This window comes from Balaenoptera acutorostrata, chromosome 8, assembly GCF_949987535.1.
Source record: "Balaenoptera acutorostrata chromosome 8, mBalAcu1.1, whole genome shotgun sequence".
Classification (NCBI taxonomy): Eukaryota; Metazoa; Chordata; class Mammalia; order Artiodactyla; family Balaenopteridae; genus Balaenoptera; species Balaenoptera acutorostrata.
Genome location: NC_080071.1, coordinates 61,427,969 through 61,450,446, shown reverse-complemented (window position 1 = coordinate 61,450,446; position 22,478 = coordinate 61,427,969). Strand labels below are relative to the sequence as shown.

The following is a 22,478-nucleotide window of genomic DNA, read 5'->3' as shown; positions in this document are numbered from 1 at the left end:
TCTGTAGCCTTTGAGAGTGAGCGGAATAATTAGTATTCTAACTTTGACAATTATTAATCTATTCAAATTTTTCATTTCTTGTTTTGTCAATTTTGCATTTTCTATTTCTCCAAATATAAATGCAGTTTGTTTAGGTTTTTAAATGCATTAATGTATATTCATATTTTATAACTAAAAATGCCTTATATATGGAAAAAAGCTATTGGAAACTACAATCAAACTATAAATTTGTGAAATCAAATTTGACCCATGCATCAATATTTTAAGACACAATTAATTTGAAAAAAATATATACCTCTACCCATACTTTCTCTTGAAAACAATCCACATACACTTGACAATCATCAGAAGCTATCAACCTGTAAGTGGGGCTGGCAAACTATTTCTTGCTCTCTCCTTGCTAAGGGACCCCATCTAATTTCAATTCAGTTAAAGAGAAATGCTCTGTGAGTGAGCCATCAGGAGCAATTCATAGAGTTCAATTAAAGAATCAAAGCAGTTAAAGATTTTCCCTACTAAAAGACCTTATGCTCCAGGTATCATCATTATCCTCTATCTTCACGTGAGGAAACTGAGACTTAGAACAGGTTACTTATCCAGGGTCTGGTTCCACAGCCAATGATTATCTCTATTATTCTGCCTCCAACATACTAAACTGATAGAGACAAAAATATAGTAAACCAAAATATGTAACTAGCTATAATGCCTAGAAGTCATATCACAGATTACTACAGGAAAATATCATTTGGTCAACTTAACATTCTGTTTTTTTTTTTTTTTTTAAAGAGGTAAATTTGTTTTTTTGTTTTTTTGTTTTTAAACTTTGGGTTTATTTATTTATTTATTTATTTATGGCTGTGTTGGGTCTTTGTTTCTGTGCGAGGGCTTTCTCTAGTTGTGGCAAGTGGGGGCCACTCTTCTTCGCGGTGCGCAGGCCTCTCATTATCGCGGCCTCTCTTGTTGCGGAGCACAGGCTCCAGACGCGCAGGCTCAGTAATTGTGGCTCACGGGCCTAGTTGCTCCGCGGCATGTGGGATCTTCCCAGACCAGGGCTCGAACCCATGTCCCCTGCATTGGCAGGCAGATCCTCAACCACTGCGCCACCAGGGAAGCCCCATTCTGTTTTTTTTAAATGAAGGCTGTGATTCAGTATTTAATCACTGTTTCAAATATGTTTTAGACATGTTTATCCTAAACAGTTACCTATGAAATAACATATCACCAGGAAAACAACAAATCCCTTGTCTGGATTTTATGGTATCTGTGCTCCTACCTGACACTGGTTAATAGCTGCATGGTTGCCATGGAATGGAGACTGTCTTTCTTTATCTCGATGATGCCGACTGCTGTGTTTACTTCTCTGCAATTGCTGGCGTAATTTTGCAATCTGAAAAAGGGAAAAATAACAAGTATGTCAGAGTGTTTTCCACATTACATAAAACATACTCATGCTTAATAAGAACCAGTAAAATTCATCCTTAATAAATCTCTTGAGTTTTTAAACCATCCCACAAAAATCTGATTTATTGTAAAAAAAAATTTATATATATATACACACACACATCTGTATATGCATAAATGTATATCTTTCTTTCAAAGAAAAAATTATGTTCCAACACTATTCTGAGCCTTTAAGCTTCCCAAGTACTAAACAAATGAAATTTTTAGCATTTAGAATAAATTATATTATACATTATAGCTTTCACAAAGAATTCAAAAATAATGATAAGTATTCTCTCATTTCACTTACGAGTCACATTTTATTTAGAATTAGATTTCTTTAACAAACACCTAACCTTCAACAGCTCCAAAAAGTAAACAGTATTATTTAAAAATCAACTCAAGCTCCCCAGGCTCTGGGAGGCTCCTGGAGATGTGCTGTCCACTGAGCATAATCAAATTATGAATAAACATAATAAACATCAACTCTGTTAAAAAAAAAAAAAATCAACTCAAGCCATGAAATGCATTCAGATACCAGTCTTTAAATAACAAATACAATTTCAATCAATATCCTATATTATTCTTTGACTGAATTTTTCTGTTTTATTGCTACATTATGTATAAAATGCAAATGTCCTAATTACAGGCACAAAAAATGGTAATCATAGCATAGGGCCATAATCAACTTGGTTATACTGGGTTACTGAAATTCAGAAATACTACCACTGTATATAGAAATAGTAAGTGTGAATTTGTTGTATCACTGCAATCTTATACATTCGATATTTATATTAACAGCTATGGACTCTCATTAAAAATAAAGAAAAACACATAATCAAGTAAGTTATGTGTACATTTCCCCATTCAAATCTTCATTCAACATAATAACTGTTTTTCTGTTATTTCTCAAGTAAACAAAACCACCAAAACAAAACAAAAAATTAAAAAAACAATGGAAATTGACAAATCTTTGCTGCTCACAACTTCAAGGAACTAGTCAACGAAGGGATCAAATTTCCACACCCACTTCCTTGGAACCATTTCTCTGACCTCCTTAAGTTGATCAGTGCTGCCCCACGACGCTGAACGCTTGTGAGACCCTTTCTTCTTTTCAGAGTACTCTTCAGCCCATGCACTCTCTGTCTATAATGGGAAAAAGAAGGAAGAGGTTTTAATAAAACAATTAATCATTTAACAATAATGAATGCTACATTTGCGACAACACAGATGGACCCTGAGGGTATTATGTTAAATGAAGTCAGAGAAAGACAAATACCATATGATCTCACATGTGGAAACTAAAAAAACAAACAAACAAACAAACTCATAGAAAAAGAAATCAGATTTGTGGTTACCAGAGCTGTGGGTCAGCAGAGGGGGAATAGGATGAAGGTGGTCAAAAGGTACAAACTTCCACTGAAAGATAAATAAGTACTGGGGATGTAATGTACAACCCAGTGGCTATAGTTAACACTTGCTTTTATCGTACATCTGAAAGTAGCTAAGAGAGTAGATCCTAAAAGTTCTCATCACAAGGAAAAAAAAAAAGTTTTTTGGTAACTCTATGAGGTGATGGATGTTAACTAAGCTTACTGTGGTGATCATTTTGCAATATATGTATGTCAAGTCATTATGCTGCATACCTTAAACTTATATAGTGCTATATATCAGTTATATCTCAATAAACCTGAGAACATTTTCCCTTTCTAAAAAAAAGGTATCCCATATTTTTCTATTACAAAATACATTCCTATTACAGAAAAATTAGATATTAGAAAATATTTTAAACAACAAATTACCCATAATTTTTACTACCAGTTACTTAATTGCAATATTTTAGCCTATTTCTTTCATTTCTCTAATAAAAATTAGTTATTATTATATAATTATAAGCATAGCATTTTTTGAACAAATGCATACTAATAATAGCTAACATTTCTGTGATCTTACTATGTGCTAGGCACTGTGTTTTATGAAAGTACAGTGAAAGGTCTTCACTGTATTATCTGATTTAATACATACAAAAAGTTCTACAAGTTCTGCAGAAAAGGAAGTTGTGACAATGAGGTTAGATAAGTTGCCTAAGGTCTCACAGCCGGGAAGTGGCAAAGCCAAAGATATAAACCTAAGACTCCAGAGTTCATAATCTTAACCTCTAAATTTTGTCTTTTCTTGCTTTAAATATCTGCAGAGTACAGCCTCAAAAATGTTAAATTCTTAGTGGTTACACAAAATCCAGAACTTAAAAACACTGTATCAGAAAAAAATATTATTCTTGGCATATGAAAATACGCTCAACCTCACCCCATAGTAAGAGAAATGCAAGTTAAAACTTCACTGAGACTGGGCAATTTGATCACATACACCCTCCTCCATTGTTGGTGGAATGTAAAATTAGTACAGCCTTTATGGAAGGCAACTGCTGTCAAAGTTACAAATGCACATACTGTTTGACACAACCACCCATATTTTGGTAATTTATACTGCAGATGTACAAATTTACACCTTTATGTACAAAATGACATATATTATTCCCTATAGCACTGATTTTATACAAGATTAGAAAAATGTAAATAGAGGATTGGCCAAATAAATTATGGCTTACCTTTGCAACAGAATAATACACAGCTATAAAAATGGATAAGGAAATCTACACTGTACTAATACAAAATAATCTCCACGAGATACTGTTAAATGAAAAACTAAAGGCTCGGACTTCCCTGGTGGCACAGTGGTTAAGAATCCGCCTGCCAATGCAGGGTACACGGGTTCGAGCCCTGGTCTGGAAAGATGCCACATGCCACGGAGCAACTAAGCCCGTGTGCCACAACTACTGAGCCTGTGCTCTAGAGACCACGAGCCACAACTACTGAGCCCGCGTGCCACAACTACTGAAGCCCACGCACCTAGAGCCCATGCTCTGCAACAGGAGACGCCACCGCAATGAGAAGCCTGCACACCCCAACCAAGAGTAGCCCCTGCTAGTAGCAACTAGAGAAAGCCTGCGCACAGCAATGAAGACCCAACACAGCCAAAAATATGTGTAAATGTAAATAAATAAAATTTTAAAATACTATTTTAAAAAAAGACAGAAAAACTCAAGGCTCGGTACAGTATGTATAGCAACTACCTTTATATATAGGAGTGCTATAAAGAATATACACACGTGTAAAGTACATCTGGAAGAATATACATGGTAACAAAAGAAACTGATATCAGTGGCTGCCTCATGAGAAGAAGATAACTCTCAAGTTTTGTACTTTTATGAATGAATGTATAGCCTATTCAAAACAATACCTCTTTATATATAAGATGGAAAAAAACTTTTAAGGGGAAATTTTTCTATATGGATAGAATGGTGTCCTTAAGTGAAAACAAAGTTGCAGAAGAATGTATACAATATGCTATCTTGTGTTTAAGGAAAAAAAAATCACCTTTCTGGGGGGCAACCTCCAGGGAAATAACTGATTTAGGCAAGGATCATCAATGGACACTAAAACCATTAAGTGAAAGGTTACTAGGGAACAGCATATTCACATGGTACAAAAAAAGTATTCTATAGTTACTTGCTAATTCAAAAAGAATAAAATATCTCCTTTACAAATATGTAGTATAATTCATAAAATAAGATAAAATAACAATGTTTTTAAGACCAAAAGAAAGTATGAGATGAACTGTGCTAAATTAAAAGGAAGTGGGCTTCCTGGTGGCGCGGTGGTTAAGAATCCGCCTGCCAATGCAGGGGACATGGATTCGAGCCCTGGTCTGGTAAGATCCTTCATGCTGCGGAGCAACTAAGCCCGTGTGCCACAACTACTGAGCCTGCACTCTAGAGCCTGTGAGCCACAACTACTGAGCCTGCGTGCCACAACTACTGAAGCCCGCATGCCTAGAGCCCGTGCTCCGCAACAAGAGAAGCCACCACAGTGAGAAGCCCGCTCACCACAACGAAGAGTAGCCCCCAATCACTGCAACTAGAGAAAGCCCGCGCACAGCAACGAAGACCCGATGCAGCTAAAAATAAATATAATTAATTAATTAATTAATTAAAAAGAACTAAGAGAAAGCAAGTACAATGCATGAATCTCAGACTGGATCCCGGTGAAAGGAAGAAAGGAAGGAAGGGATCTTGGGTAAACTTTAACATGAACTGGATTTGGGTGTTACATGATATTATGTAATTATTAATTTTCCTAGGTGAGCTAATGCTACTGTGATTATACAGGAAATATCCTTATTCTTAGAAGATATATGCTGAAAGATTTAGGGATAAAGTGTCATGACATCTGCAACACACTTTCAGAAAGCAGAGAAACACACACATAAAAATACAAAGATTGATAAAGCAAATATGGCTATGTTTAAAACTGTTGAATCTAATGACAGCTGTCATACCCTTCCAATTTTTTGGTATGTTGAACATCTAATTAGTAAAAAGTTAAAAGGGGGAAAAAAACCCAGAATCTTAAGTCATATCAATTGACGTTTTATAAAATCCACTTAGGACAATTTCATAAAGAAATACTTCTATCAAAAAGTATTAGACCTTTAATCCATTTTGAGTTTATTTTTGTGTATGGAGTTAGAGAACATTCCAATTTCATTATTTTACATGTAGCTGTCCAGTTTTCCCAGCACCACTTATTGAAGAGACTGTCTTCTCTTCATTGTATATTCTTGCCTCCTTTGTCATAGATTAGTTGACCATAGCTGCGTGGGTTTATCTCTGGACTTTCTATCCTGTTCCATTGATCTATATTTCTGTTTTTGTGCCAGTACCATACTGTCTTGATGACTGTAGCTTTGTAATATAGTCTGAAGTCAGGGAGCCTGATTCCTCCAGCTCCATTTTTCTTTCTCAATATTGCTTTGGCTATTCGGCATCTTTTGTGCTTCTATACAAATTGCAAAATTTTGTTCTAATTCTGTGAAAAAATGCTATTGGTAATTTGATAGGGAATGCATTGAATCTGTAGATTACTTTGGGTAGTACAGTCATTTTGACAATATTGATTCTTCCAATCCAAGAACATGGTACATCTCTCCACCTGTCTGTGTCATCTTTGATTTCTTTCATCAGTATCTTATAATTTTCTGAGTAGAAGTCTTTCACCTCCTTAGGTAGGTTTATTCCTAGGTATTTTATTCTTTTTGATGTGATGGTAAATGGGATTGTTTCCTTAATTTCTCTTTCTGATCTTTCATTGTTAGTGTATAGGAATGCAAGAGATTTCTGTGTATTAATGTTATATCCTGCAACTTTACCAAATTCATAGATGTAAGACCAGATACTATAACACTCTTAGAGGAAAACATAGGCAGAACACTCTCTGACATAAATCGAAGCAAGATCTTTTTTGATCCACCTCCTAATGTGAAAATAAAAACAAAAATGGGACCTAATGAAACTTCAAAGCTTCTGCACAGCAAAGGAAACCATAAACAAAACAAAAAGACAACCCACAGAATGGGAGAAAATATTTGCAAATGAAGTGACTGACAAGGGATTAATCTCCAAAACACACAAACAGCTCATGCAGCTCAATATCCAAAAAAAAAAAAAAAAAAAAAAAAGGAAACCCCATCTAAAAATGGGCAGAAGACCTAAATAGACATTTCTCCAAAGAAGACATACAGATGGCCAAGAGGCACATGAAAAGATTCTCAATATCACTAATTATCAGAGAAATGCAAACCAAAACTATAATGAGGTATCACTTCACACCAGTCAGAATGGCCATCATCAAGAAATCAACAAACAGTAAATGCTGGAGAGGGTGTGGAGAAAAGGGAACCCTCCTACATTGTTGGTGGGAATGTAAATTGGTACAGCCACTATGGAGAACATAATGGAGGTTCCTTAAAAGACTAAAAATAGAGCTACCATATGATTCAGCAAAACCAATCCTGGGCATATATCTGGAGAAAACCATAATTCGAAAAGATACATGTACCCCAGTGTTCACTGCAGCATATAAGCACTATTTACAATAGCCAGGATATGGAAGCAACCTAAATGTCCATCAACAGAGGAATGGACAAAGAAGATGTGATACATATATGCAATGGAATATTACTCAGCCATAAAAAAGAATGAAATAATGCCATGTGCACCGACACAGATGGACCTAGAGATTGTCATACTGAGCGAAGTAAGTCAGACAGAGGAAGACAAATATCATATGATATCGCTTATATATGGAATCTAAAAAAATGGTGCAAACAAATCTACTTACAAAACAGAAACAGAGTCACAGATGTAGAAAACAAACTTATGGTTACCAAGGGGCATGGGGGGGAGGAATAAATTGGGAGATTGGGATTGACATATGCACACTACTATACACAAAACAGATAACTAATAAGAACCTACTATATAGCACAGGGAACTCTACTCAGTACTCTGTAATGACCTATATGGGAATAGAATCTAAAAAAGAGTGGATATATGTATATGTATAACTGAGTCACACTGCTGTACAGCAGAAACACATTAAAAATCAACTATACTCCAATAAAAATTAATTTAAAAAATAAAAATAAAAATGGTTAAAGAAAAAAGTATTAGACCAACAAATAAATGCAGGAAGAATGACAATAGAGTTAGAAAATCATCATTTGGAAGTACTACAGTAATTGTTGATTCAAGCAAGAATCATCAACGAATGCCAAAACCAATGCATGAAAGCTTGTTGGGGAACAGGATATTTACAGTCTCAAATATTTCCCCACAGACTATGTATATACAGTTACAAAGAGAATCTGGTGGGTCAAGCTTAACATTACTGACATCGGGCACCTCTTGATGCACATGCACAGAGAGGAACACACAACACATATAGTACTCCTGCCAAAAATGTTATTACTGAATCTAATAGTTTAAAAAACAGATAAACCCAGGCTGAGAAGATTCAACAAAAATACTAGCTTGCACCCTTAAAAATATCAATGTCATGAAAGACAAAGAAAAGCTGAGAAACTGTTCCAGTTTAAAGGATTCTAAAGAAACATGATATCTAAATGCCACATGTGCTCCTTCACTGGGTCCTAGCTTATGCGAGAAACTGCTACAGATAACATCATCGGGGAAACTGAAAAAAAATGTGTCTATGTATCACATATTAAATAGTAGCATTGTATCAATGTTAAATCTCCTGAATTTGATAATTACTTTGGTAATATTTTTTAAGTCTTTGTTCATATACATCCTGAAGTATTTGGAGAAGAGTCAGAATTTCTGTAAATTATTAACAATTAGCAAATAATAACAACTGTAATAATAACAATTATATATACACAAAGAAAACAAAATATGCAAAAATGTTTATTGGTAAACATAGGTGAGGCGTATAGGGTGTTCAATCTACTACTCTTGGGACTCTTCTATAAACTTGGGACTTTTTTCCCCAATAAAAAGTTTTTAAAAATTAGAGAAATTACTAAAGATATTAATTTTAAGTATAAAAATTCAAGGAAAAATATAGATTTAAGAACAAATTAAAGATGAGAACAAGAATATTAGATGGTAAGGTAAAAATAAGCATAAAGAGCAAAAGACAGCTTGGTTAATTTCAGTGATAAGATGTTCAGGCAGGAAAAAATACTCGGCAAAATCATTAATTTTACTTAAACTCCTAATTCAAAAGATAATTGCTTTCTTTGTTCAACTAAGAAGCTGTGCCTTTATTATAAGACACTCAGGTATTAATAAAAAGTAAAATTGAGTTTTAATTAAGCATGTTTCAATTTTGTTCAATTTTACATTGTATACTGGAAAGCTATTATGCATCTTCTAATGTATCAGGCACTAGACTAGGTACTGCAGTTAGAGAGTTTTTACTCTCAAAGAATTTTTTCTAGGACAGAAGGAATAAATAGCCAATTATGATATGTGATGACTGAGGTTCCCTAAGAAAGGCACCTAATCCAACCTGGAAGGACAGGGAAAGCAGGTAGGCAAGGTTCTATGGGATCGGGGGAGGCTGCTGTAAGCATCAGAGTGTAAGCTGTCCAGGCAAATGGTGGGAAAGCGTTCCAAACAAAAGAAAAAACAGGAACACCAGTCAAATGGTAGCCAGAGCTAGGTCACAGCAACTTGCTGAAAAGACTTACTGAACTGCTTCTACAGATCAAGGGGCTCCCAATGGCTTATTAGAATGTATATTCTTACTGGTAAGACAAAATATCTCAACCCACTGAACCCGAAACTGCAGAGCAAAGAAAGAGGGTTGCAGAAATGTTCAAGGAAATGCACCCATACTAATTTAAACATGACCTGTGGATTAAGCAGAAAGCAAGTAGAGACTGTATTCATTTCCTTTTTTTTTTTTAATTTTATATTAGAGCATAACTGATTAACAATGTTGTGTTAGTTTTTAATTTTATATTGGAGCATAGCTGATTAACAATGTTGTGTACAGCAAAGTGATTCAGTTATACATATACATGTACCTAGTCTTTTTCAAATTCTACTGTACAGCACAGGGAATGCTGCTCAATATTCTGTAATAACCAAAGTGGGAAAATAACTTGTATTCATTTTCTATACAATGTGCCCTAATCTCAGCAAGGTTACAGATTTTGAAAAAATGCAGAGTTCTACAGAACTCTTCGGTTTAAAAAGTCACAATTTCAGAAAAGATTCATTACTTTTAATGAGTACAGACTCTGCATTTTCATTTCCGTAGTTGCAACTGGAGTATAACCCTCAAGGTAATTTTGAATCCCAAGCATCTACCCCAACAATGGGGCTCAGTTTCAAGAGTATCAGAACAGAAAACAAACTAAGTCCACCAGGAACATCTGGAATTCTAGAAACCAGTATGTAAATCCAAAAAACACTGCAAAGTGTATTTACTTGGTCTTGTAAAAGGATATTCTCCCACAAAGTGCTGAGATCAAGCAACCATCAGTGATGTAAATTTGAAGTCTAAATCAAGATGTACCTTAGCTGATTTTCAACTATCAGTATAAAGAATCTTTTAACTCTTTAAATGATTTTCTTTCTTCACTAGCCATAAAGCTTTAACTGTTCTGCTCATTCAATCCTTTGCAAATATTCCTTGAGTGTTTATTCCATCAGGTACAGTACTAAGTCCTGAGGATGAAAATATAGAAATGAACAAGCCAGACACAGTTCCTGCCTTCATGGGAGCACCATCTAATGAATATGAGAAACATTAAATAAATGACTAGACAAATATTTAATTAATTATAATTGTACTAATTTGCTATGACAGAAACTACACCTAACTGAGACGCATCATCAACTGGCTCTATGATTTTGGACTTTAGTTTCCTGATCTGTAAGACTAGGAGGTACATCAAATGATCTCTTAAGATTTTTTTAATTAAAACTTTTTATAAATTTAAAAGTACAAAACTTTGCTTCCAGAGTCCCTTTGTCACGATATTTACATTTACAGACTCTACCAGCAATAGAATATAATCCCCATCTTGCAACACATGAAGATTTTTGGGCACAAAAATATAAGGTTGGATGGAAACTAAAGTAATCTTTACTGTAACAGATTTTTAAGTCCAAATTCCGTATATTAAATATATTGTGATGTTCTGAACTGACTATAAAGAGTAAGTGGGAGGGGAATTCCCTGCCGCCCCAGTGGTTAGGACTCTGCACTTTCACTGTCGGGGCCCAGGTTTGATCCCCGGTCGGGGAACTAAGCCACAGGCAAAAAAAAAAAAGAAAAGTATGTGCATATATTATCTGTATGTATCGGAATTACTTTGGGTACTGTTTAAAATGCACATTCCCAAGCCTCAACCAAAACCTACTAGAGAATATCTGAAGGTCAAGCCTGGGGATCTGCACTCTTGATAAGCTTCCCACATAATGCTAATACACACTAATATTTTACGAATTTGAGCACAGAGTAGAACAAATAATATTATGAGAAGTGGTTTCAGAGTGAAACACTTCAAGATAAGAACTGTAATAACCCTACCTGTGTGGCCTTGTCCCGCATGCAAGGAGCAGCTTGCCCATGACCGTCACGAGGCCAGTGCCCTGCAAGGTACGGAGCAGCAAGTGTATCCAGGGAGGAGGTACGGCGGATGATGCTAGAGGGGCTGGAGGAAGGCGGTCTTGCTTTGTCACCTAGAATTAAGACAAATACATTTATTTTAAAAATAGATTAGGAAGGAAACAAAGTAGAAACTATGTAGAGCTTCTCTAACTTAAATACAAAAAGTGAGTAATAAAAAGAATAAGCTATTGATTCACACAAACTTCGATGAATCTCCAGAGAATTATACTGAGTAAAAATAGTCAATCTCAAATGGTTACCTGCTGTATGATTTCATTTGTACAACATTTTTGAAATGAGGAACTTTTAGAAATGGAAGAAAGATCAGTGGTTGCCAGGGGTCCACTAATAAGATAGGGGAGGGAAGGTGAAGTGGCAGGAGAGAAGTAGGTGTTATAAAAGGGCAACATGTGGGACCCTGGTGATAGGGAACTATTCAGTATCTTCACTGTGGTGGTGAATATACAAACATACAAATGAGATTAAGCAGTATAGAATTCAACACACACAAATAAGTACAAGTAAAACTGAAGAAATCTGAATAAGAGCAGTGGATTGTACAATGTCAAAATACTATAGAGTTCTACAAAATGTTATCACTGGAGAAAAAAGGGCAAAGCGTACAAAAGATCTCCGCGTTATTTCTTACAACTACAATTATCTCTACAAAAAAAAAAAATAGAAAATAAGACAAATGTATATCTATCCATTTAAAAAATGTTCATCTTGGTTTTAAGATTAAGTAGGTATAATATGTAAAATACTCATTTATCATTATACCACCTATACTCAAAAGGATATAAGGCAGCTAAGATAAAGTTACAGGTAAAATTCCATTTTAATTAGCACTGTAAGGCACATATCTTAATTTTTGTTACAATAAATAGACTGTAAGAAACCATACTAACCAGCCTATAGGAGCTATACTTAAAGCCACATATGCAAATATATTTTCCATTTCAAGCTACAGGATATGTATTTAGATATAAGCCAAAACTAAAAACAAAACAAAACAAAACAAAAAAAACTAGAGGTAATGGGAAGTTAGAGGTGATGTATAAAAAAACAGTCTCATATCTCCATTTTTTTCTTTTGGAAGGGAGAAGGCGATAGGCTTAGCTAATTTATGCTTTAAAAATTAAAAAATTAAGGGACTTCCCTGGCGGTCCAGTGGTTAAGACTCCGTGCTTCCACTGCAGGGGGCATGGGTTCAATCCCTGGTTGGGGAACTAAGATCCCACATGCCGTGTGGCTCAGCCAAAATAATAATAATAATAATAATATAATAATAATAAATTAAAATAAAAAATTAAGGGGTTTAAAAATATCAAACAAATATATGCGTGAGTAGGATTATATTATAATATTATCACTCTAGCTCTATATGATAACAAACACCTTGTTCTTCTTAAGGCCATATATGAAAACAGTTTAAGACACCTCTCTTCTACTTACATTATTTCTTAATAAGGGTCTTATATAGTTATAAGTATAAAAGTTCAGTTGCTGGTTATGTGACCCAAATAACAAAAGATTCAATTCCGCCAAGATAATACTTTTAGCAGCTGTGTTGCTGATAATCATAAAAGTTGTTTCACAAGATGTGCCTCAGATACATAATTTGTTTTCAAAATTGCACAACTATTTCACTACAACAATGCCTAATTGTTTGAAATGCTAATCATCTCTGCATACAGTCTTCCTCTTATAGTTAAACACAAAATAAATACAATACATACCCATAAGTTCAAGGAAGCATGTACCCACATTATTAACTGTGACAAGTGAAAAGCAATAAATATACATGTTCACGATTTTTCCTCTAACTAAAAAATTAATCTCTACTGTGATAGTCAGAAGAAGATTGTTCTTGGCCACAAAAAAAAAAAAAAAAAGGCACACACACTATGTAAACTGGTGTATATTCATTAAAATCAAATTGTTAAAAGCTGTCTGACACTTTTCTTCCCTGACTATAACATTGCTTCAGTCACCCACCAGTGCACTGATCAAATAGATCTTACTAACAGGTCTGATTCCATTTTCAAGATTTTAAATTATCCAAGTGCTGACTTTTCAACCAGGCCTCCTAAGACCATTAGATTTTCTATAACAAAATGGAGAACAGAAAAGTTATACATGGTCACATGTAAAAATACTAAACATTTTCTCTTTTGAACTCCCTTCTTTTAGACATTTTTAAGGGTCTGTGAGCCAGCGCTAAGCCCTAGAAATTGAAAAGATTAAGTTACAGCCTGCCATAAAGAACACAGAGTCTACATCTAGCTTGTCATCATTCCATTTCAATCCAAGTTCTCAAAATTGACAAGATTTGGTGCCTAATTATGAGGGAGTTTAAGGGAAGGGAGGGAGCCTCAAAGAGTCAAAGATGACTCAAAGAATCCCAACCTACATGAACAAAGGCTGTATTTACAAGGAAGTCCAGAGGAAGAAACTCTCTGACAGCTAACAAGATCCTTCATGATCTGGCTTCTCCAGCCTTCCTTTCTTGCCTGCACTGCCTCAAATCCCGATCACGCTAAACGGACTTGCAGTTCCCAACATGTGCCAGACCGTGCATGCCTACAGGCTTTTGCCTCTGCCTACATAATCCTCATATCCCTTTCCTCGGTTTGGCTAATTCATGCTTAATCTTTCAAACTTCAGTCTGGATGTCTGAACTGAAATTGAAAATTCAGTTCAAATGTTTCCTCTGGAAAATCTTCCTTGAACAGCCACTCAAACCCAAGAAACACATCAACATCTGGGTCAAAAGGCCTCCTGTGTGCTGCCATAGCACGGTTCACTGAAATGGTCTCTTGACTGTCCCAGTGCTCTAGGAGACAGTGAGATTTTGAAGGGCAGGAATTTTACTTCCCCCCGCAATCGAATGATTAAAATAATACCTGACATATATGAAGAGAAGAGAATGACTTCTAATGTTTCTATCAGCAACTGCAGGTGCATGCAATAAATTCAGATACTCTTTTGTTAACCCAAAGTAAATCAACAAAAACTAATACTACATGGTATCACTTATCTGTATAATCTTTTTTCAAAAATCAAACTCATAGAAACAGAGAGTAGGAAAAATGATTGCCAGGGGTATGGGGAAAACAGGGAAAGGCTGATGAAAGGGTGTAAAGTTTCAGCTATAAGATGAATAAATAAGGTCTGAGGTGTAAATGTATAACATGGTGACTACAGTTGGTAACACTATATTATATAAGTGAAATCTGCTAAGAGAGTAGAACTTAAATGTTCTCTCACACAAACAAAAAAAGATAGATATGTGCGGTGATGGATGTGTTAATGAACTAGATGGGAGAAATCTTTTCACAGTGCTTACATATATTAAATCCTTATGAGGTATGCTTTATATATCTTACAATTTTATTTATCAATTATACCTAAACAAAGCTGAGAAAAAGTAAATCAAAACAAAAGAAGTTCAAACTTGACTTTGTTCTTTAAAAATCAAGTCTTAAAAGAAGTTAGCGGGGCTTCCCTGGTGGCGCAGTGGTTGAGAATCTGCCTGCTAATGCAGGGGACACGGGTTCGAGCCCTGGTCTGGGAGGATCCCACATGCCGCGGAGCGGCTGGGCCCGTGAGCCACAATTGCTGAGCCTGCGCGTCTGGAGCCTGTGCCCCGCGACGGGAGGGGCCGCGATAGGGAAAGGCCCGCGCACCGCGATGAAGAGCGGTCCCCGCACCGCGATGAAGAGTGGCCCCCGCTTGCCGCAGCTGGAGAAAGCCCTCGCACGAACCGAAGACCCAACACAGCCAAAAATAAATAAATAAATAAATAAGAAAATCCTTTAAAAAAAAAAAAAAAAAAAGAAGTTAGCTACAGCTGGGTGTGGCATTAAAAATTTCAGTCAATGCCCTGGGCTCTGGAGTTCAGAACTCCCCAACTATCTGCACCAGTTCAGCTAGTTCCTGGGTAACTTCAATGGCAGTAGTAGAGCATCTCAAACCATGGCCCTTAGGTATTACATTACAAAGGTTCTACAGACCTTGTTAGATTTAGGTATTTGCAGAACTTGATCAGGTACTGGCTTAAAAGCTATATTTCTTGCTATCCACAAAGTCATTTAACAAGCAGAAGGGATAAACTAGACATATGCATTTGTTCGGAAAGGGGAAAAAATCTTTCCTTCTTCATGTATAAAAAATGATAAATACTTAGTATAAAGAAAACTAACAGTATTTAAAAAAACACACACACACAAAATCCCAATAGGCCACCACTCAAGAGATAACCATTTTAATGAGTATTTATTTTCCAGAAATCTGTCTACACTTACACAGACGTACAATTTTATATAAATGAGGTCCCATTAGGCATGCTATTACTTATTGTTGAGAAAGAAAAAGGGCATGTCGAGGACCTATTGCCACTGTAATAAATATGAATCTACAATACATCACCATTTTAAAAAATTTATTTTATTTCTTTATTTATTTTGGCTGCGTTGGGTCTTCGTTGCTGCACGCCAGCTTTCTCTAGTTGCGGCGAGCGGGGTCTACTCTTTGTTGCGGTGCTCGGGCTTTTCATTGGCAGTGGCTTCTCTTGTTGAAGAGCACGGGCTCTAGGCGTGCGGGCTTCAGTAGCTGTGGCACGTGGGCTCAGTAGTTGTAGCTCGCGGGCTCTAGAGCGCAGGCTCAGTAGCTGTGCCTCATGGGCTTAGTTGCTCCGTGGCATGTGGGATCTTCCCGGACCAGGGCTCGAACCCATGTCCCCTGCACTGGAAGGTGGATTCCTAACCACTGCACCACTAGGGAAGTCCCCACATCACCATTTTTAATAGCTGAATAGTATCCTATTAAATGGATACATCATAACTTAATCCCATATTGATGGACATTTTCAGTGGCAGATATATATCCTTTTATGTTTACTTAATTATCTCAATTTTTTTTCCCAAAAGGATGTAGTTTATTCACATTCTGGCAAAAACATTTCAGGAACAAAATAAGTGGGTAAAAAGAAGAGCCAACTGGCAGACCACACACCCCCGCAGCCTGCCAGCTTCCTGTCATTTCCACATCAAATCTCTCTGAGGCATGTGAATCAGAACTTCTGGGGTCTTAGCTCTTCACAGGACACTTTTTGGATTTTTTGTTAAGCCTAAAAGACAGTAGTCCGTCTCCATTCTTGTTCTTTGGAATTTTTCAGTCTTAAAGGAAACTCAAATTGGGGCACCTTTCTCTCATGTTAAAATATTCCAATCACACAAATATTACGAAGATAGCACCTCTTTGAACTGAGAGAGGGGGCTGCTGACAAATGGGGGTAGCAGAGAATTCTGAAAAACCGCAGTAGTAAGAGAAAAGCTGAGCTGTTTTCTTCATGTGTCTCTGATACCCACATGTGGTAGCTCCTCCATCCTCGGCAGCTGACAGGCCTGCCTCCCAGCCTCCTCAACCTTCACCACTTGATGTCTCGGCTGTTAGCAGGATGCTCTGGGCCCTGGTATGTGGTATGCAGGGCTTCCTGGACTCGGGGGGCAGTGAGTACCATCCAGCCACTCCTGGTACAGCTCCTGCACGTGGGCACTGGTCTCCGGGAGCCACACGGGGATGTCAGCGTGGATACCCTTCATCTTCTGCAGCAGGGCCTTGTCTGTGCGCCCACCCTCAGTCTGGGCTTGACCTCTGTCGTTAAGGCATCCCCCGGCACAGGCAAGGACCTCCACAAAGTGGAATGGGAACTTGCCCTTCTTAATTATCTCTTTATGAAAAAATTTCTAGACATCAAATTTTATATCCAAGGATATATACACATTAAAATTTTAAGTACTGCCAAATTGCCTTCCACCAGAAAGGATTTTGCCCTCACAAGAATACTCATTTGCCCACATTCTGAAGTATTTTTTTAATATATATATATATATGTATATATATATATATTTTTTTGGCTGTGTTGGGTCTGTTGCTGTGCATGGGGCTTTCTCTAGTTGCAGCAAGCGGGGACTACTCTTCATTGCAGTGTGCAGGCTTCTCACTGAGGTGGCTTCTCTTGTTGTGGAGCACGGGCTCTAGGCACGCGGGCTCAGTAGTGTGGCATTGGCAGGCAGATTCGTAACCACTGCGCCACCAGGGAAGCCCCCTCTGAAGTATATTTTGTCAATTTTTTCCAATCTTCCCAAAGATTAAAAATATCATTTTATTTGCATTTCAATTATTGACTTCTATAATATTAATTTTACTGGCAATTTATATTTCTTTTATACATTACTAGTATTTTTAAAATATTAATCATAATCTTTTTTCCTAATCTTAAAGAGATCTTTCCTTCTGATGAAGAAAATCTTTTTGGCTGTGCTGTGTGGCTTGCAGGAGGGATCTTAGTTCCCCCACCAGGGATTGAACTCAGGCCCTCTGCAGTGAAAGCAGCAGTGAAAGCACAGAGTCCCAGCCACTGGACCACCAGGGAATTCCCAAGAAACATTTAAATTGAGGGAGATTCCTTTGATTTCATTTTAGCTTCCTTTTCTTTTATTAAATTCTAGTAAAATTCAACGTAGCTGATTTTTATCTTAATTAGCACACACAGTATGATTAAATTCTTATAAAAGTATATGCCTATTCATCCACTGTCTAAACTTCCTCCTCCTACACACACACTTAAAATGTCTCTGGAAAGAAATATAAAAAACTGATGACAACGGCTACCTCCAGAAAGGGGAACTGGATGGCTGGCAGACAAAGAGGTACAAGGGAGATATTTCACTGTCTTTCTAATTATACCTTTTAAATTTTACATGTGAACTTATTACCTATATTTTAAAAACTCATATTCTTTGATTCAACAACTCTCTATCTAGGCATGTAAATAGAATAATTAAATGTGGAAAAGGGCTTTAAATTCAAAGACATTCATAACATTTGCAATAGTAAATACCATAAATCATATGTCCAAAATTGGAGGTTAAGGAAACGGATGGAAAATTTATAATGGAATATTAAAGATATTAAAAACTATGTTTTGAAATGATAAACTTACATGACAACTTATTTATAATCTATTAAGGGAAATGTAGGAAAAAAGTATGTGTTTCCATAATTTATTTCTAACTTCGTATCTTCTTCGGTTATTTCCATGTTTCTTCTTCAGTTAACTTTTCAATTAAGTTTTCAATGAAACATTAACAGGTAACATAATGAATAACTGTTGCACACACAGTAGTACCAAATTAATAAATTAACCTTAATAAGAACTAAATGATTAATTTAATCAAACTGATTTCCTATAGACATGGTAACAAAAAAAGGTCTAGGCATTTAAAAATCTAATTTACAATAGCCAGGACATGGAAGCAACCTACATGTTCATCGACAGAGGAATGGATAAAGAAGATGTGGCACATATATACAATGGAATATACTCAGCCATAAAAAAGAATGAAATAATGCCATTTTTAGCAACATGGATGGACCTAGAGATTGTCATACTGAGTGAAGTAAGGCAGACACAGAAAAGACAAATACCATATGATATTGCTTGTATGTGGAATCTTAAAAAAGTGTACAAATGAACTTATCTACAAAACAGAAATAGAGTTACAGATGTAGAAAACAAAATTATGGTTACTGGGGGTAAGGGGGGGAGAGGGATAAATTGGAAGATTGGGATTGACATATACACACTAGTATATATAAAATAGATAACTAATAGGGACCTACTGTATAACACAGGGAACTCTACTCAATACTCTGTAATGGCCTATATGGGAAAAAGAATCTAAAAAAGAGTGGATATATGTATACGTATAACTGAGTCACTTTGCTGTACAGCAGAAACTAACACAACATTAAAAATCAACTACATGCCAACAAAATTTTTTTAAAAAATCTATTTAGCAATTATTCTTTTGTTAAACATGAGGTTTAATTTACATAAAATGAAATTAACCCTTTTTTAGTGTACAATTTTGAAGAGTTTTGAAAAATAAATAGCCATTTAATCACCATCACAATCAAGATCTAGAATATTGCCATTACCCTAAAATGATTCCTCATGCCCCTTTGATGTCAACCTCTCCACCCTTGGGCCGAGGTAAACTCTGACCTGCTCTCTTGTCAGAGGTAAGTTTTGCCTTTTTTAAAATGTCATATAAATGTAATCATATAGTATATACTCTTTTGTGTCTGACTTCTTTCACTCAGTACAATGCCTGTGAGATTCATCTTTTTGTGTATTAGCAGTTCATTCCTTTCTACTATTGCTGAAGAGTACTTCATTGAATGGAAATACATGATGGTTACTTTTATGTCAACTTGACCGGGCCATGGGGTGCCCAGATAGGTGGTTAAACATTATTCTGGGTGTGTCTGGGAGGGTGTTTCTGGATGAGACTAATATTTGAATTGCTGGACTAAGTAAAGCAGATTGCCCTCCCCAACATGTATAAGCCTCATCCAATCCACAGGAGACCTGAATAGAAAAAGGCTGGGTAAGGGAAAATCTGCTCTCTCCCTGCATGACTGCCTTCAAGCCAGGACACTGGTCTTCTGCCTTCAGACTCGGACTCAGACTCAGACTCAGCATCAGTTCTCCTGGTTCTCAGGCCTTTGGACTCAGACTGGAAGTATACCACTGACACTTCTGGGTTTCCAGCTTGCAGGCTGCGGATGGTGGTACTTCTCAACCTCCATAACCACGTGAGCCAATTCCTTATAATAAATTCCTATCTATCTATCTATCTATCTATCTATCTGTCTACCTACCTATCTATCTAATGTGTCAATAGGATGTAAATATATATTGATATATATATGATATATACAATATATACTGTATATCCTATCAGTTATGTTTCTCTGGAGAACCCAGACAAATGCAATATACTACAATAGCCTGTTGATGGACATTCTTCCTGTGTTTCACTATTAAAAATAAAGCATTCCTGGACAAGTCTTTTTGTTGATATATGTTTCCATTTCTCTTGGAGAAATAGTGGAAATGCTGGGTCAAAGGATAGTAGGGTCTCACTTTTTATTTCACTGCCAAAATGTTTTCCAAACTGGTTGTACCATTTTACATTCCAACCAAGAGTACGTAAGAGTTGCAGTTACTCACACCCTCATCAACATTTAGTATTGTGAGGTTTTTTCCATTTTAGTTATTCTAGTAAATGTGTAAAGGTATCTCACTGTGGCTTTAATTTACATTTCTCCAATGACTAATGAGATTGAGCACTTTTAAGTGCTTTTTGGCCGTTCATATGTCTTCTTTGGTGAGGTGTCTGATCAAATCCATTGTCCCTTTTTAAATTTGGTGATTTATCTCAAACTGGACTCATGTATTCTGGATGCAAGTCCTTTGTCAAATATATGTATGTGAGCATTTGTGCCTAGTCTGAGGTGTGTTTCAATTTTAATAATATTTTCTGAAAAGCAATTTTTAATTTCAATATTATACAATTTATCAACTACTTCTGTTAATAGTTTGTGTGTTAATAGTTCTTTGTGTCTTAAGAAATCTTTGCCTACCTCAAGATCAAGAAGATTTGCTCCTATGTTTTCTTCTAGACATTTACCAATTTTAGCTTTCAAATTTAGATCTTTGATCCATTTAGATTTCATTTTTGTGTATAGTTTGAGGAAAGGGCCAAAGATTATACCCTCTACCATCTGTTTCAGAACCATCTGTTGAACCTTTACTGAAATGTGTGGGCTACTTCTAGATGTTCTGTTCTACTGACCTCTCTGTTCACAGGCACATAGTATAAGCTTGCCAACTGTAATTATTATTTTTCACTATTGTTTTGACTATTTGCGTTTCATCATAAATTTTAGGTCTTTGCATTTTCATGTAAATTTTAGGTTTAATAGTAAAAAAATATATTTATACATATTTTTTCGTATAAATTTTAGGACCAGAATGGCAGTTATGAGAGCTGAATCCTTGGTTTGTTCTGATTTTACGAGTGTAAGATGTTAGCTGTAGGCTTACATTACATTATACATTTATATATAATATAATAAAGCTGTCTTTTGTTCCAAAGTTCTCTTCTAGTCCTAGTTTCCTGAGAGTTTTTAACAGGAAAAGATGGTGAATTTTGTCAAATACATGTTCTGCATAAACTGAGATAATCATGGTTTTCCTTCTTTGCTCTTAGATAACAGGCTGAAATACAGCTGATTCTCATTCCTCATGGTAGTTATGTTCTATAAAGTTGTCGAGAACTCTGAAACAACTGCTCCTAGGAGAAATACAGGGTTAGACCCCTGCAAGCCTCTGATCACATTTTCATCAACCAATCAATACATAAACTTGTTTTATGTTTGTTTCTGTTTAAAGACACCTTATTTAATATATATGACTGATTCATTAACACTGAAATCATGGCCAACAGCACTGTAATTCAGGCCTGAACAAAATTTATCTAATGTATATTTTCTCCGTAAGACACGTAATCGTTTTCTTGTGTTTAGGAACACTAGACAGCACTTCAGCACTACAGTTGGAAGCCATTTTAAAGAAAAAAATCAACAAAAGGAAAAAATGAGAAAAATATGGCACTAAGTAGACTGTGAAAAGGGTACTTGTTTACAGTATGAGAGCTGAAAGAAGGCAGAGTGCTTTGTTCGACCCCACTTGAGAATGTAAACATTGGGCCACTCAAACTTCTCATGAATGTCTGTGAATGACTGCACAAATATCGTGAGTTTTGATTTTGGAATTACAAATAAATTTTCACTAGTGGGAAAATTTTCAAATATGGATTTGCAAATAATAAGGATTGACTGTATATTGCTAGGTTTGGGGTTTTTTTTTTTTACTGCTAAACCAAACTTGTACATTTGGCAGAAATTCCACTTAGTCATGTTCTATCGTCGTTATATTTACATTTATATTGCTGGATTCAACTTGCTGTATTTTGTTAAAGAGTTTTGTATTTGTATTCATGAAGGATATTGTCATGTACTTTTCTTACAATGTCTTTGTATGGCTTTGGCATTGGGGTAATAATACCTCAT

The 22,478-nt window shown here is 36.0% G+C and overlaps 1 protein-coding gene across 1 annotated transcript in view; it reads right to left on the bottom strand.

Annotated features, from left to right (window-relative positions):
* FAM117B (family with sequence similarity 117 member B) overlaps positions 1 to 22,478 on the bottom strand; it is an 83,046-nt gene that overhangs the window by 27,809 nt on the left and 32,759 nt on the right. Inside the window, exons 2-4 of the mRNA XM_057551901.1 lie at positions 11,409 to 11,560; positions 2,494 to 2,586; positions 1,274 to 1,387 (exon numbers count right to left, since the gene is read on the bottom strand). Coding sequence (XP_057407884.1) covers positions 1,274 to 1,387; positions 2,494 to 2,586; positions 11,409 to 11,560 — 359 coding nt within the window. The remainder of the gene's footprint in view (positions 1 to 1,273; positions 1,388 to 2,493; positions 2,587 to 11,408; positions 11,561 to 22,478) is intronic.